At 55.3% G+C, this 16,728-nt stretch overlaps 1 protein-coding gene across 1 annotated transcript in view; it reads right to left on the bottom strand.

The window, feature by feature from the left end:
* LOC119958337 (procollagen C-endopeptidase enhancer 2-like) overlaps window positions 1–16,421 on the bottom strand; it is a 31,464-nt gene extending 15,043 nt beyond the window's left edge. The window contains exons 1-5 of the mRNA XM_038786777.1: window positions 16,231–16,421; window positions 10,642–10,750; window positions 4,461–4,719; window positions 4,251–4,375; window positions 2,324–2,460 (exon numbers count right to left, since the gene is read on the bottom strand). Of these exons, the coding sequence (XP_038642705.1) occupies window positions 2,324–2,460; window positions 4,251–4,375; window positions 4,461–4,719; window positions 10,642–10,750; window positions 16,231–16,307 (707 nt within the window). The 5' untranslated portion in view covers window positions 16,308–16,421. The remainder of the gene's footprint in view (window positions 1–2,323; window positions 2,461–4,250; window positions 4,376–4,460; window positions 4,720–10,641; window positions 10,751–16,230) is intronic.
* Between the last annotated feature and the right edge of the window lie 307 nt (window positions 16,422–16,728).

Genomic DNA, 16,728 nt, shown 5'->3' with positions numbered 1-16,728 from the left:
CGCCTGTAACATCTCTGCACACTCCGCCTGTAACATCTCTCCACACTCCGCCTGTAACATCTCCGCACACTCCGTCTCTAACATCTCCGCACACTCCGCCTGTAACATCTCCGCACACTCCGCCTGTAACATCGCCGCACACGCCGCCTGTAACATCTCCGCACATTCTACCTGTAACATCTCCGCACATTCCGCCTGTAACATCTCCGCACACTCCGCCTGTAACATCTCCGCACACTCCGCCTGTAACATCTCCGCACACTCTGCCTGTAACATCTCCATACATTCCGCCTGTAACATCGCCACACACTCTGCCTGTAACATCTCCGGACACTCCGTCTATAACATCTCCACACACTCCACCTGTAACATCGCCACACACTCTGCCTGTAACATCTCCGGACATTCCGCCTGTAACATCTCCGCACACTCCGCCTGTAACATCTCCGCACGCTCCGTCTGTAACATCTCCACACACTCCGCCTGTAACATCTCCACACACTCCGCCTGTAACATCTCCGCACACTCCGCCTGTAACATCTCCACACACTCCGCCTGTAACATCGCCACACACTCCACCTGTAACATCTCCACACACTCCGCCTGTAACATCTCCACACACTCCGCCTGTAACATCTCCGCACACTCCGCCTGTAACACATCCACACACTCCGCCTGTAACATCTCCACACACTCCACCTGTAACATCTCCACACACTCCGCCTGTAACATCTCCACACACTCCGCCTGTAACATCTCCGCACACTCCGCCTGTAACACATCCACACACTCCGCCTGTAACATCTCCGCACACTCCGTCTGTAACATCTCCGCACACTCCGCCTGTAACATCCCCGCACACTCCGCCTGTAACATCTCTCCACACTCCGCCTGTAACATCTACGCACATTCTGCCTGTAACATCTCTGCACACTCCGCCTGTAACATCTCCACACACTCCGCCTGTAACATCTCCGCACACTCCGCCTGTAACATCTCCGCACACTCCGCCTGTAACACATCCACACACTCCGCCTGTAACATCTCCGCACACTCCGTCTGTAACATCTCCGCACACTCCACCTGTAACATCTCCGCACACTCCGCCTGTAACATCTCTCCACACTCCGCCTGTAACATCTCCGCACACTCCGTCTCTAACATCTCCGCACACTCCGCCTGTAACATCTCCGCACACTCCGCCTGTAACATCGCCGCACACGCCGCCTGTAACATCTCCGCACATTCTACCTGTAACATCTCCGCACATTCCGCCTGTAACATCTCCGCACACTCCGCCTGTAACATCTCCGCACACTCCGCCTGTAACATCTCCGCACACTCCGCCTGTAACATCTCCATACATTCCGCCTGTAACATCGCCACACACTCTGCCTGTAACATCTCCGGACACTCCGTCTATAACATCTCCACACACTCCACCTGTAACATCGCCACACACTCTGCCTGTAACATCTCCGGACATTCCGCCTGTAACATCTCCGCACACTCCGCCTGTAACATCTCCGCACGCTCCGTCTGTAACATCTCCACACACTCCGCCTGTAACATCTCCACACACTCCGCCTGTAACATCTCCGCACACTCCGCCTGTAACACATCCACACACTCCGCCTGTAACATCTCCGCACACTCCGTCTGTAACATCTCCGCACACTCCGCCTGTAACATCTCCGCACACTCCGCCTGTAACATCTCCACACACTCCGCCTGTAACATCTCCGCACATTCTGCCTGTAACATCTCTGCACACTCCGCCTGTAACATCTCTCCACACTCCGTCTGTAACATCTCCGCACGCTCCGTCTGTAACATCTCCACACACTCCGCCTGTAACATCTCCGCACACTCCGCCTGTAACATCTCTGCACACTCCGCCTGTAACATCTCCGCACATTCTGCCTGTAACATCTCCGCACACTCCGCCTGTAACATCTCCGCACACTCCGCCTGTAACATCTCCGCACACTCCGCCTGTAACATCTCTGCACACTCCGCCTGTAACATCTCCGCACATTCTGCCTGTAACATCTCTGCACACTCCGCCTGTAACATCTCCGCACATTCTGCCTGTAACATCTCTGCCACTCCATCTGTAACATCTCCACACGATCCGATTATACAGCTTGTATAATTTACACAGTTTGTGGACAAGGCAGGGAGTGTAATTCATTGGTCAGCTCTTTCACACACAGCCTGTACAGCACAAAGGGCTGAACGGCCTCTCCCTGAGCTCTGTGATTCGGTGTAATCACACACGGGCCAATCAGCCACCGCCCGAGTTACTGAAATCTGCGCTTACTCAGGAGGCTGATCTCCGCAGAACTTCCCAGCTCGCAGAGTTTCGTCGTTCCTGCCGCCATTGAAGACAGCGACATAGTCGTATCGACAGTAGTTATCGCTCTCCACGCCAAACTTCTCAAACTTCAGCTCGATGTACTGTCAAAGAGGGAAGAGCAGATGTATGTGAGTGCGCTGGGCTGCAACAGCTGGAAGGTGGGAGTGTCGCAGGGAGTGACACGGGGTGTGACGCAGGGAGTGACACAGGGACTGACACGGGGTGTGACACAGGGAGTGATGGAGGGAGTGACACGGGGAGTGACGCAGAGAGTGATGGAGGGAGTGACACGGGGTGTGACGCAGAGAGTGATGGAGGGAGTGACACGGGGTGTGACGCAGAGAGTGATGGAGGGAGTGACTCGGGGTGTGACGCAGAGAGTGATGGAGGGAGTGACACGGGGTGTGACGCAGAGAGTGACACAGGGACTGACACGGGGTGTGACACAGGGAGTGATGGAGGGAGTGACACGGGGAGTGACGCAGAGAGTGATGGAGGGAGTGACACGGTGAGTGACACAGAGAGTAACAGAGGGAGTGACACGGGGAGTGACACAGGGAGTGACACAGGGAGTGATGGAGGAAGTGACGCGGGAAGTGATGCAGGGAGTGATGTGGGGAGCGACACAGAGAGTGACACAGGGAGTGACGCAGGGAGTGACACAGAGAGTGACACAGGGAGTGACGCAGGGAGTGAAACGGGGAGTGACACAGTGAGTGATGCGCGGAATGACGGAGGGAGTGACGTGGGGAATGACACAGGGAGTGACGGAGGGAGTGACACGGAGAGTGACACAGAGAGTGACACAGAGAGTGACACAGAGAGTGACACAGAGAGTGACACGGAGAGTGTCGGAGGGAGTGACACGGGGAGTGACGGAGGGAGTGACGCAGGAAGTGATGCAGGGAGTGACACAGAGAGTGACACAGGGAGTGACGCAGGGAGTGATGCGGAGAGTGACACGGGGAGTGATGCGGAGAGTGACACACGGAGTGATGCGGGGAATGACGGAGGTAGTGACGTGGGGAATGACACAGGGAGTGACGGAGGGAGTGAAACGGGGAGTGACACAGAGAGTGTCGGAGGGAGTGACACTGGGAGTGACACAGGGAGTGATGGAGGGAGTGACGCGGGAAGTGATGCAGGGAGTGATGCGGGGAGTGATGTGGGGAGTGACACAGAGAGTGACACAGGGAGTGACGCAGGGAGTGATGGAGGTAGTGACGTGGGGAATGACACAGGGAGTGATGGAGGGCTCACCAGGCTAAATCGCTGGCTTTTAAAGCAGACCAAGCAGGCCAGCAGCACGGTTTGATTCCCGCACCAGCCTCCCCGAACAGGCGCCGGAATGTGGCGACTAGGGGCTTTTCACAGTAACTTCATTGAAACCTACTCGTGACAATAAGCGATTTTCATTTCATTTCATTTTCACTGGGAGTGACACAGAGAGTGTCGGAGGGAGTGACACTGGGAGTGACACAGGGAGTGATGCGGGGAATGACGGAGGGAGTGACGTGGGGAATGACACAGGGAGTGACGGAGGGAGTGAAACGGGGAGTGACACAGAGAGTGTCGGAGGGAGTGACACTGGGAGTGACACGGGGAGTGATGCGGGGAATGACGGAGGGAGTGACGTGGGGAATGACACAGGGAGTGACGGAGGGAGTGATGCGGAGAGTGACACAGGGAGTGATGCGGGGAATGACGGAGGTAGTGACGTGGGGAATGACACAGGGAGTGATGGAGGGAGTGAAACGGGGAGTGACACAGAGAGTGTCGGAGGGAGTGACACTGGGAGTGACACGGGGAGTGACACTGGGAGTGACACAGAGAGCGTCGGAGTGAGTGACACTGGGAGTGACACAGGGAGTGACGGAGGGAGTGACTGTACCTCATTAGGACGGCCCACAATGTGCCAGGAGCAGGTTATTCCTGTCGGATATTCCTTCTCGGGCCAATTTGGGGTTTTGAACGATCCCTGAGGTTTCACCAGCTTCCCACCACAGAACTGACTCTCTGAAAGACAGAAATAGCAAATTAAAGTTTGACGTTTGCGGCCTCTGTGGACACTCTCCCCCTGCGGGGTTCCCGTCTCCTGTACCTTTCTCCGGAGGCAGTCTGGCCGTGTAGACAGCCAGGAACCCCTTCCCAGCAGAATCGTCATCCGAAGCCATCTCGATCAGCATGCTGTTGCTCGTGGACATGACGGCTCCCGGACGGAAGGTCCCACAGAAACGGCCCAACCTCTCGGATGATGCAGAATTCCCGTTGTAAACACTGACGTGGTCGTAACGGCAAATTGGATCTGTCTCCAGATCCATGTGTCGGAATGAGAGGATTACAATGCGGCCAGGAGGAACCTGGAAAATACAACATATCCCGACTTACCCAGAGACCCAAACAGGGATTTCCAAACTCATCCCTCCCACCCACCAGAAAACACTGACTCCCACTGGGGTCCCACACACACTGACTCTCACTGGGGTACGGGTCCCACACACACTGACTCTCACTGGGGTACGGGTCCCACACACACTGACTCTCACTGGGGTCCCACACACACTGACTCTCACTGGGGTACGGGTCCCACACACACTGACTCTCACTGGGGTCCCACACACACTGACTCTCACTGGGGTCCCACACACACTGACTCTCACTGGGGTACGGGTCCCACACACACTGACTCTCACTGGGGTACGGGTCCCACACACACTGACTCTCACTGGGGTACGGGACCCACACACACTGACTCTCACTGGGGTCCCACACACACTGACTCTCACTGGGGTAGGGGTCCCACACACACTGACTCTCACTGGGGTCCCACACACACTGACTCTCACTGGGGCCCCACACACACTGACTCTCACTGGGGTAGGGGTCCCACACACACTGACTCTCACTGGGGTACGGGTCCCACACACACTGACTCTCACTGGGGTCCCACACACACTGACTCTCACTGGAGAACGGGTCCCACACACACTGACTCTCACTGGGGTACGGGTCCCACACACACTGACTCTCACTGGGGTACGGGTCCCACACACACTGACTCTCACTGGGGTCCCACACACACTGACTCTCACTGGGGCCCCACACACACTGACTCTCACTGGGGTAGGGGTCCCACACACACTGACTCTCACTGGGGTCCCACACACACTGACTCTCACTGGAGAACGGGTCCCACACACACTGACTCTCACTGGGGTACGGGTCCCACACACACTGACCCTCACTGGGGTCCCACACACACTGACTCTCACTGGGGTACGGGTCCCACACACACTGACTCTCACTGGGGTACGGGTCCCACACACACTGACTCTCACTGGGGTACGGGTCCCACACACACTGACTCTCACTGGGATACGGGTCCCATACACACTGACTCTCACTGGGGTACGGGTCCCACACACACTGACTCTCACTGGGGTACGGGTCCCACACACACTGACGCTCACTGGGGTACGGGTCCCACTCACACTGACTCTCACTGGGATACGGGTCCCACACACACTGACTCTCACTGGGGTCCCACACACACTGACTCTCACTGGGGTACGGGTCCCACACACACTGACTCTCACTGGGGTCCAGCACACACTGACTCTCACTGGGGTACGGGTCCCACACACAGTGACTCTCACTGGGGTCCCACACACACTGACTCTCACTGGGGTACGGGTCCCACACACACTGACTCTCACTGGGGTACGGGTCCCACACACACTGACTCTCACTGGGGTCCCACACACACTGACTCTCACTGGGGTACGGGTCCCACACACACTGACTCTCACTGGGGTACGGGTCCCACACACACTGACTCTCACTGGGGTCCCACACACACTGACTCTCATTGGGGTACGGGTCCCACACACACTGACTCTCACTGGGGTACGGGTCCCACACACACTGACTCTCACTGGGGTACGGGTCCCACACACACTGACTCTCACTGGGGTACGGGTCCCACACACACTGACTCTCACTGGGGTCCCACACACACTGACTCTCACTGGGGTACGGGTCCCACACACACTGACTCTCACTGGGGTACGGGTCCCACACACACTGACTCTCACTGGGGTCCCACACACACTGACTCTCACTGGGGTCCCACACACACTGACTCTCACTGGGGTACGGGTCCCACACACACTGACTCTCACTGGGGTACGGGTCCCACACACACTGACTCTCACTGGGGTACGGGACCCACACACACTGACTCTCACTGGGTCCCACACACACTGACTCTCACTGGGGTAGGGGTCCCACACACACTGACTCTCACTGGGGTCCCACACACACTGACTCTCACTGGGGCCCCACACACACTGACTCTCACTGGGGTAGGGGTCCCACACACACTGACTCTCACTGGGGTACGGGTCCCACACACACTGACTCTCACTGGGGTCCCACACACACTGACTCTCACTGGAGAACGGGTCCCACACACACTGACTCTCACTGGGGTACGGGTCCCACACACACTGACTCTCACTGGGGTACGGGTCCCACACACACTGACTCTCACTGGGGTCCCACACACACTGACTCTCACTGGGGCCCCACACACACTGACTCTCACTGGGGTAGGGGTCCCACACACACTGACTCTCACTGGGGTCCCACACACACTGACTCTCACTGGAGAACGGGTCCCACACACACTGACTCTCACTGGGGTACGGGTCCCACACACACTGACCCTCACTGGGGTCCCACACACACTGACTCTCACTGGGGTACGGGTCCCACACACACTGACTCTCACTGGGGTACGGGTCCCACACACACTGACTCTCACTGGGGTACGGGTCCCACACACACTGACTCTCACTGGGATACGGGTCCCATACACACTGACTCTCACTGGGGTACGGGTCCCACACACACTGACTCTCACTGGGGTACGGGTCCCACACACACTGACGCTCACTGGGGTACGGGTCCCACTCACACTGACTCTCACTGGGATACGGGTCCCACACACACTGACTCTCACTGGGGTCCCACACACACTGACTCTCACTGGGGTACGGGTCCCACACACACTGACTCTCACTGGGGTCCAGCACACACTGACTCTCACTGGGGTACGGGTCCCACACACAGTGACTCTCACTGGGGTCCCACACACACTGACTCTCACTGGGGTACGGGTCCCACACACACTGACTCTCACTGGGGTACGGGTCCCACACACACTGACTCTCACTGGGGTCCCACACACACTGACTCTCACTGGGGTACGGGTCCCACACACACTGACTCTCACTGGGGTACGGGTCCCACACACACTGACTCTCACTGGGGTCCCACACACACTGACTCTCATTGGGGTACGGGTCCCACACACACTGACTCTCACTGGGGTACGGGTCCCACACACACTGACTCTCACTGGGGTACGGGTCCCACACACACTGACTCTCACTGGGGTACGGGTCCCACACACACTGACTCTCACTGGGGTCCCACACACACTGACTCTCACTGGGGTACGGGTCCCACACACACTGACTCTCACTGGGGTACGGGTCCCACACACACTGACTCTCACTGGGGTACGGGTCCCACACACACTGACTCTCACTGGGGTACGGGTCCCACACACACTGACTCTCACTGGGGTACGGGTCCCACACACACTGACTCTCACTGGGGTAGGGGTCCCACACACACTGACTCTCACTGGGGTACGGGTCCCACACACACTGACTCTCACTGGGGTACGGGTCCCACACACACTGACTCTCACTGGGGTACGGGTCCCACACACACTGACTCTCACTGGGGTACGGGTCCCACACACACTGACTCTCACTGGGGTACGGGTCCCACACACACTGACTCTCACTGGGGTACGGGTCCCACACACACTGACTCTCACTGGGGTACGGGTCCCACACACACTGACTCTCACTGGGGTCCCACACACACTGACTCTCACTGGGGTACGGGTCCCACACACACGGACTCTCACTGGGGTACGGGTCCCACACACACTGACTCTCACTGGGGTACGGGTCCCACACAAACTGACTCTCACTGGGGTCCCACACACACTGACTCTCACTGGGGTACGGGTCCCACACACACGGACTCTCACTGGGGTACGGGTCCCACACACACTGACTCTCACTGGGGTACGGGTCCCACACACACTGACTCTCACTGGGGTACGGGTCCCACACACACTGACCCTCACTGGGGTACGGGTCCCACACACACTGACTCTCACTGGGGTACAGGTCCCACACACACTGACTCTCACTGGGGCCCCACACACACTGACTCTCACTGGGGTACGGGTCCCACACACACTGACTCTCACTGGGGTACGGGTCCCACACACACTGACTCTCACTGGGGTACGGGTCCCACACACACGGACTCTCACTGGGGTACGGTCCCCACACACACTGACTCTCACTGGGGTACGGGTCCCACACACACTGACTCTCACTGGGGTCCCACACACACTGACTCTCACTGGGGTACGGGTCCCACACTCACTGACTCTCACTGGGGTACGGGTCCCACACACACTGACTCTCACTGGGGTCCCACACACACTGACTCTCACTGGGGTACGGGTTCCACACACACTGACTCTCACTGGGGTCCAGCACATACTGACTCTCACTGGGGTACGGGTCCCACACACAGTGACTCTCACTGGGGTCCCACACACACTGACTCTCACTGGGGTACGGGTCCCACACACACTGACTCTCACTGGGGTACGGGTCCCACACACACTGACTCTCACTGGGGTCCCACACACACTGACTCTCATTGGGGTACGGGTCCCACACACACTGACTCTCACTGGGGTACGGGTCCCACACACACTGATTCTCACTGGGGTACGGGTCCCACACACACTGACTCTCACTGGGGTACGGGTCCCACACACACTGACTCTCACTGGGGTCCCACACACACTGACTCTCACTGGGGTACGGGTCCCACACACACTGACTCTCACTGGGGTACGGGTCCCACACACACTGACTCTCACTGGGGTACGGGTCCCACACACACTGACTCTCACTGGGGTACGGGTCCCACACACACTGACTCTCACTGGGGTACGGGTCCCACACACACTGACTCTCACTGGGGTAGGGGTCCCACACACACTGACTCTCACTGGGGTACGGGTCCCACACACACTGACTCTCACTGGGGTACGGGTCCCACACACACTGACTCTCACTGGGGTACGGGTCCCACACACACTGACTCTCACTGGGGTACGGGTCGCACACACACTGACTCTCACTGGGGTACGGGTCCCACACACACTGACTCTCACTGGGGTACGGGTCCCACACACACTGACTCTCACTGGGGTACGGGTCCCACACACACTGACTCTCACTGGGGTCCCACACACACTGACTCTCACTGGGGTACGGGTCCCACACACACGGACTCTCACTGGGGTACGGGTCCCACACACACTGACTCTCACTGGGGTACGGGTCCCACACACACTGACTCTCACTGGGGTCCCACACACACTGACTCTCACTGGGGTACGGGTCCCACACACACGGACTCTCACTGGGGTACGGGTCCCACACACACTGACTCTCACTGGGGTACGGGTCCCACACACACTGACTCTCACTGGGGTACGGGTCCCACACACACTGACCCTCACTGGGGTACGGGTCCCACACACACTGACTCTCACTGGGGTACAGGTCCCACACACACTGACTCTCACTGGGGCCCCACACACACTGACTCTCACTGGGGTACGGGTCCCACACACACTGACTCTCACTGGGGTACGGGTCCCACACACACTGACTCTCACTGGGGTACGGGTCCCACACACACGGACTCTCACTGGGGTACGGTCCCCACACACACTGACTCTCACTGGGGTACGGGTCCCACACACACTGACTCTCACTGGGGTCCCACACACACTGACTCTCACTGGGGTACGGGTCCCACACACACTGACTCTCACTGGGGTACGGGTCCCACACACACTGACTCTCACTGGGGTCCCACACACACTGTCTCTCACTGGGGTACGGGTCCCACACACACTGACTCTCACTGGGGTACGGGTCCCACACACACTGACTCTCACTGGGGTACGGGTCCCACACACACTGACTCTCACTGGGGTACGGGTCCCACACACACTGACTCTCACTGGGGTCCCACACACACTGACTCTCACTGGGGTACGGGTCCCACACACACTGACTGTCACTGGGGTCCCACACACTAACCGTGATGCTCCATGTGCAGGTTTTGTTGGATGGGTATAGTGCAGGAAACCCCTCACTGGCAATGTATCCCTGCTCGCCCAGGATCTGCCCTCCACAGGGGAACGTCGGGCTGGGATAAAAACACAGAAAGGGGAAATTTCATCAACCTTGAAAATACTGCCCCCTGAGCAGAGAGCAACAGTTTAGTACACCCCTCGCACACTCACCGCTCACACACTCACCCCTCGCACCCTCAACCCTCGCACACTCACCCCTCGCACACTCTCCCCTCACACACTCACCCCTTGCCCCCTCAGCCATTGCACACTCACCCCTCGCACACTCACCCCTCGCACCCTCATCCCTCGCACACTCACTGCTCACCCCTCGCACCCTCATCCCTCGCACACTCTCCCCTCACACACTCACCCCTCGCACCCTCACCCCTCGCACACTCTCCCCTCACACACTCACCCCTCGCACACTCACCCCTCGCACACTCTCCCCTCGCACACTCACCCCTTGCCCCCTCAGCCATTGCACACTCACCCCTCGCACACTCACCCCTGGCACACTCACCGCTCACACACTCACCCTTCGCACCCTCGTCCCTCGCACACTCACCACTTGCACACTCACCCCTTGCCGCCTCAGCCATCGCACACCCACCCCTCACACACTCACCCCTTGCACACTCAGCCCTCACACTCTCACCGCTCGGACACTCACTCCTCGCACACTCACCCCTCGCACTCTCACCGCTCGCACACTCGCCGCACGGCACTCACCCCTCACACACTCACCACTCGCACCCTCAGCCCTCACACTCACCGCTTGCACAGAGCCCTTGCACACACACCCCTAGCATGCTCAGTCCTTGCACTCTCAAACCTCGCACATTCAGGCTTAACACACCCTCACACACTCAGCCCTTGCACAGTCACCCTCACATACTCAGCCCTTGCGTCCTCAGACCTTGCACACTCTGGCCTCATCCTTGCACACTGAGACCCCACACACAGCCCTTTCACACTCCGCCCTCGCACACTCAGCCTTGCACGCTCAGTCCTTTCACACTCAGCACTCATGCCCTTAGCCATTGCACCTTTAGTCCTTGCACACTCTGCCCTTGCACACTCACACATCACAAACTCTCACATCACACACTCCACCCTCGCAACCTCAGCCCTTGCACACTCAGCCCTCATACCCAACTTGCACCCTCAGTTCTTGCACCCTCCGCCCTCACACACTCACACCTCACACACTCACACCTCACACACTCAGTACTTGCACACTCACATTTTGTGCCCTCATGCCTCACACCATAGGCCCGTGCACACCTACACTTCGCATGCTAAGTTTTCACACACTCACACTGTGCACACTTATCCCTCACACACATGCCTCGCTCACTCACTCCTTGCACAATCACACCATACACACTCATGCCATGTACACCCAGTCCTTGCACACTCACTCCTTACACATTCATGCCAGGTACACACACTGGTTTCCCACTCATCTGATGCTAACTCACTCTTTGCATATTCACCCCTTGCACTCTTACACATCACACTCTTTCCTCACACATTCAGTCCGCACACACTGCTTGCACAGTCATGCCGTGCACACTCGCTCGTCACACACTCCCATTACATGCATTCCTGTTACAAGTTCACGCATATTACTCACTCCTGTTACACACTAAATGCTGCCACAATCACTCCTGTTACACACTCACTCCTGTTACACACTCACTCGTGTCACACACCCATTCCCATTACACACACACTCCTGTTACACACTCACTCCCGTTACACACTCTCTCCCATTGCACACTCACTCCTGTTACACACTCACTCCCATTACACACTCACTTGTGTTACATGCTCTCACCAATACAACAACTCACTCTTGTTACAAACTCAAGCCTGTTACAATCACACATGTTACACATTCACTCCTGCCACAATCACTCACTCCTGTAACACACTCACACCCATTATACTACCTCAGACCTGGTACACACTCACTTCTATTTCACTCAATACTGTTACACATGCACTCCCTCTACACACACATTCCAATCACACACTCACTTCTTCCACAATCGCTTATTCCTGTTACACACTTGATTCTGACACAATAATTCACTCCTGTTACAATCTCTTCCTCCTCTTATGTGCTCACTCCTGCCACAATCACTCCTGTTACTCACTCACTCCTGTTACACACTCACTCCTGTCACACACTCACTCCTATTACACACTCACTCCTGTCACACACTCACTCCTGTTACACACTCACTCCTGTCACATATTCACTCCTATTACACACTCACTCCTGTCACACACGCACTCTTGTTACACATTCACTCCTGTTACTCACTCACTCCTGTTACACACTCACTCCTGTCACACACTCACTCCTGCCACATACTCACTCCTATTACACACTCACTCCTGTTACACACTCACTCTTGTCACACACTCATTCCTATTACACACTCACTCCTATTGCACACTCACAACTACTACACACTCACTCCTGTTACGCACTCACTCTTGTCACACACGCATTCCTATTACACACTCACTCCTGTTACACACTCGCTCTTGTCACACACTCACTCCTATTACACACTCACTCCTGTCACACACTCACTCCTGTCATACACTCACTCCTATTACACACTCACTCCTGTCACACACTCACTTCTGTCACACACTCACTCCTATTACACACTCACTCTTGTCACACACTCATTCCTATGACACACTCACTCATGTTGCACACTCACACCTATTACACACTCACTCATGTTACACACTCTTGTCACACACTCACTCATAGTACACACTCACTCCTGTCACATACTCACTCCTATTACATACTCACTCCTATTACACACTCACGCCTGTCACAATCAATCACTCTTGTTACACAATCACTCCGGTCACACACTCAGTCCTAGCATACACACACTCCTGCCGCAATCACTCACTCGTGTTACACACACTTATGTTACATACTCACTCCTGTTACAATCACTCACTCCTGTTATACACATACTTCTGTCACAATCACTCACGCGTGTTACACACACTCATGTTACACACTCACTCCTGTCACATTCACTTACTTGTGTTACACACATTCGTGTTACACACTCACTTGTGTCACAATCACTCACTTGTGTTACACACTCATGTTACAAACTCACTCCTGTCACAATCAATCACTCCTGTCACACACTCACTCCTGCCTCAATCACTCCTGTTACTCACTCACTCCTGGTATACACTCACTCCTGTCACACAATCACTCCTATTACACACTCACTCATATTACACATGCACTCCTGTTACACACTCACTCTTGGCATACACTCACCCCTATTACACACTCCTATTACACACTCATGCCTATTACATACTCACTCCTGTTCACACACAAACTCCTATTACACACTCACCCCTATTATACACTCACTCCTGTTACACACTCACTCTTGTCACACACTCACTCATATTACAGACTCACTCCTGTCACATATTCACTCCTTTACATACTCACTCCTATTACACACTCACACCTGTCACAATCAATCGCTCTTTTACACACTCACTCCAGTCACACACTCAGCCCTATCATACACACTCCTGTCACAATCCCTCACTCCTGTTACAATCACTCACTGATGTTATGCACTCACTCCTGTCACAATCACTCACTTGTGTTACACACACTCATATTACACACTCACTCCTGTCACAATCACTCACTCCTGTTACAATCACTCACTCCTGTCACACACTCACTCCTGCCACAATCACTCCTGTTACACACTCACTCATGTTACACACCCACTCCTATTACACACTCACTCCTGTTACAATCACTCACTCCTGTCACACACTAACTCCTGCCACAATCACCCCTGTTACACACTCACTCTTGTCACACACTCACTCCTATTACACACTCACTCCTGTTACACGCTCACTCTTGTCACACACTCACTCCTATTACACACTCACTCCTATTACACACGCATGCATATTACACACACTCCTGCCGCACATTTACTCATATTACTCACTCACTACTGTTACACACTCACTACTGTTACACACTCACTCCTATTACACATTCACTACTGTTACACACTCACCCCCATTACACACACCCCTATTACACACTCATGTCACACACTCACTCCTATTACACACTCACTACTGTTACACACTCACCTCCATTACACCCCCCTATTGCACACTCACACCTATTACACACTCACACCTATTACATTCTCACTCCTGTTACACACTCATTCCTGTTACACACTCACTCTTGTCACACACTCACTCATATTACAGACTCACCCCTGTCACATACTCACTCCTATTACATACTCACACCTGTCACAATCAATCACTCTTGTTGCACACTCACTCCAGTCACACACTCAGCCCTATCATACACACACTTCTGTCACAATCACTCACTCATGTTGCACACACTCATGTTACATACTCACTCCTGTCACAATCAGTCACTCCTGTTACACACTCACTTCTGTCACAATCAGTCACTCCTGTTACAATTACTCACTCCTGTTACACACTCACTCCTGTTACAATCAGTCACTCCTGTTACACACTTCTGTCACAATCACTCGTGTTACACACGCTCATGTTACACACTCACTCCTGTCATACTCACTCACTTGTGTTACACAAACTCATGTTATACACTCATTCCTGTCACAATCACTCACTTGTGTTACACATTCATGTTACACACTCACTCCTGTCACAGTCAATCACTCCTGTTACACACTTACTCCAGTCACACACTCAGTCCTATCATACACACACTCCTGTCACAATCACTCACTCGTGTTACACACACTTATTTTACATACTCACTCCTGTTACAATCACTCACTCCCGTTACACGCTCACTTCTGTCACAACCACCCACTCGTGTTACACACACGCATGTTACACACTCACTCCTGTCACATTCACTCACTTGTGTTAGACACACTCGTGTTACGCACTCACTCCTGTCACAATCACTGACTTGTGTTACACACTCATGCTACACACTCACTCCTGTCACAATCACTCACTCCTGTTACAATCACTCACTCCTGTTACACACTCACTCATTTCATAATGACTCACTCGTGTTGCACTCACTCCTATTACACGGTCACTCCTATCACAATCACTCGCTCCTGTTACACACTCACTCGTGGAAGATAATGTCAATGGTTTTTAGTCTGATTGGGTCAGGGTAACAGGGTGAGGAGTTGGTTGAAGATTCATGTCCAACGAACAGGGCGTGGCAGAGACACAGAGCCCCGGGAAGAGGACAAGACCTTGCTCTCCCTCCCCCCCCCCCCCCCCACCTCCCCACCAAGAACGATCCCAGAGCTCGGAGCTCGGGAAGCGCAAAGTCCGACGTGTCCCGTGGGTGATCGTGACCCAACCACAGGCTCCGATGGCCAAGCCGGCTCTGGGTTGGCACGAGCGCGGGCTGCCGGGCGGGAGGATGTTTCGGGCAGAGTTTCGATTCGAAAGGTTGGCTCGATCCTACCTGGTGCTGTTGGCCTCCTGTTGGCACTTGACCAGGGCTGGAATCAGGAGGGCGGTGAGCGGGAGGAACAGTCCCATCTTCCTCGTCCGCTGCTCGAACTGCGAATGAGGGGTTGGGGCTCGCCTGGCCTGAATACCAATCACTCCTTTCCAACGGAGAGCTCTCAATTACTCCCAGATGTTGTGGTTTTCAGACCCAACCCCCCCCCCCCCCCCTACCCAGCCTCCTCCGAACTGCCGCCAACACACACACACTCAGGAATTTCTCTCTCAGCTGAACTTTGAGTGGTTCAGCAAGCTGCTTGTTCTGTGTGTGGCCCGAGATTGTTAGACAGAGGAGGGCGGCGGGGGGCTGGGGAGAGGGGTTATCAGGAAGGACAGTTGGTAACCTGAGCTGCCAAACCCATCCCAGGGGGTGTGGGGGGGGGGGGGGGGAGCCCGACAAGAAAGACTGAGCGAGGAGGTGGATGGATGCCTCATTCCCCCCCCCCCCCCCCCC

The sequence above is a fragment of the Scyliorhinus canicula genome, chromosome 29 (assembly GCF_902713615.1).
Source record: "Scyliorhinus canicula chromosome 29, sScyCan1.1, whole genome shotgun sequence".
Lineage (NCBI taxonomy): Eukaryota > Metazoa > Chordata > Chondrichthyes > Carcharhiniformes > Scyliorhinidae > Scyliorhinus > Scyliorhinus canicula.
The sequence above is the reverse complement of the archived record's forward strand: the minus strand, read 5'-3'. Positions and strand labels throughout refer to the sequence as shown.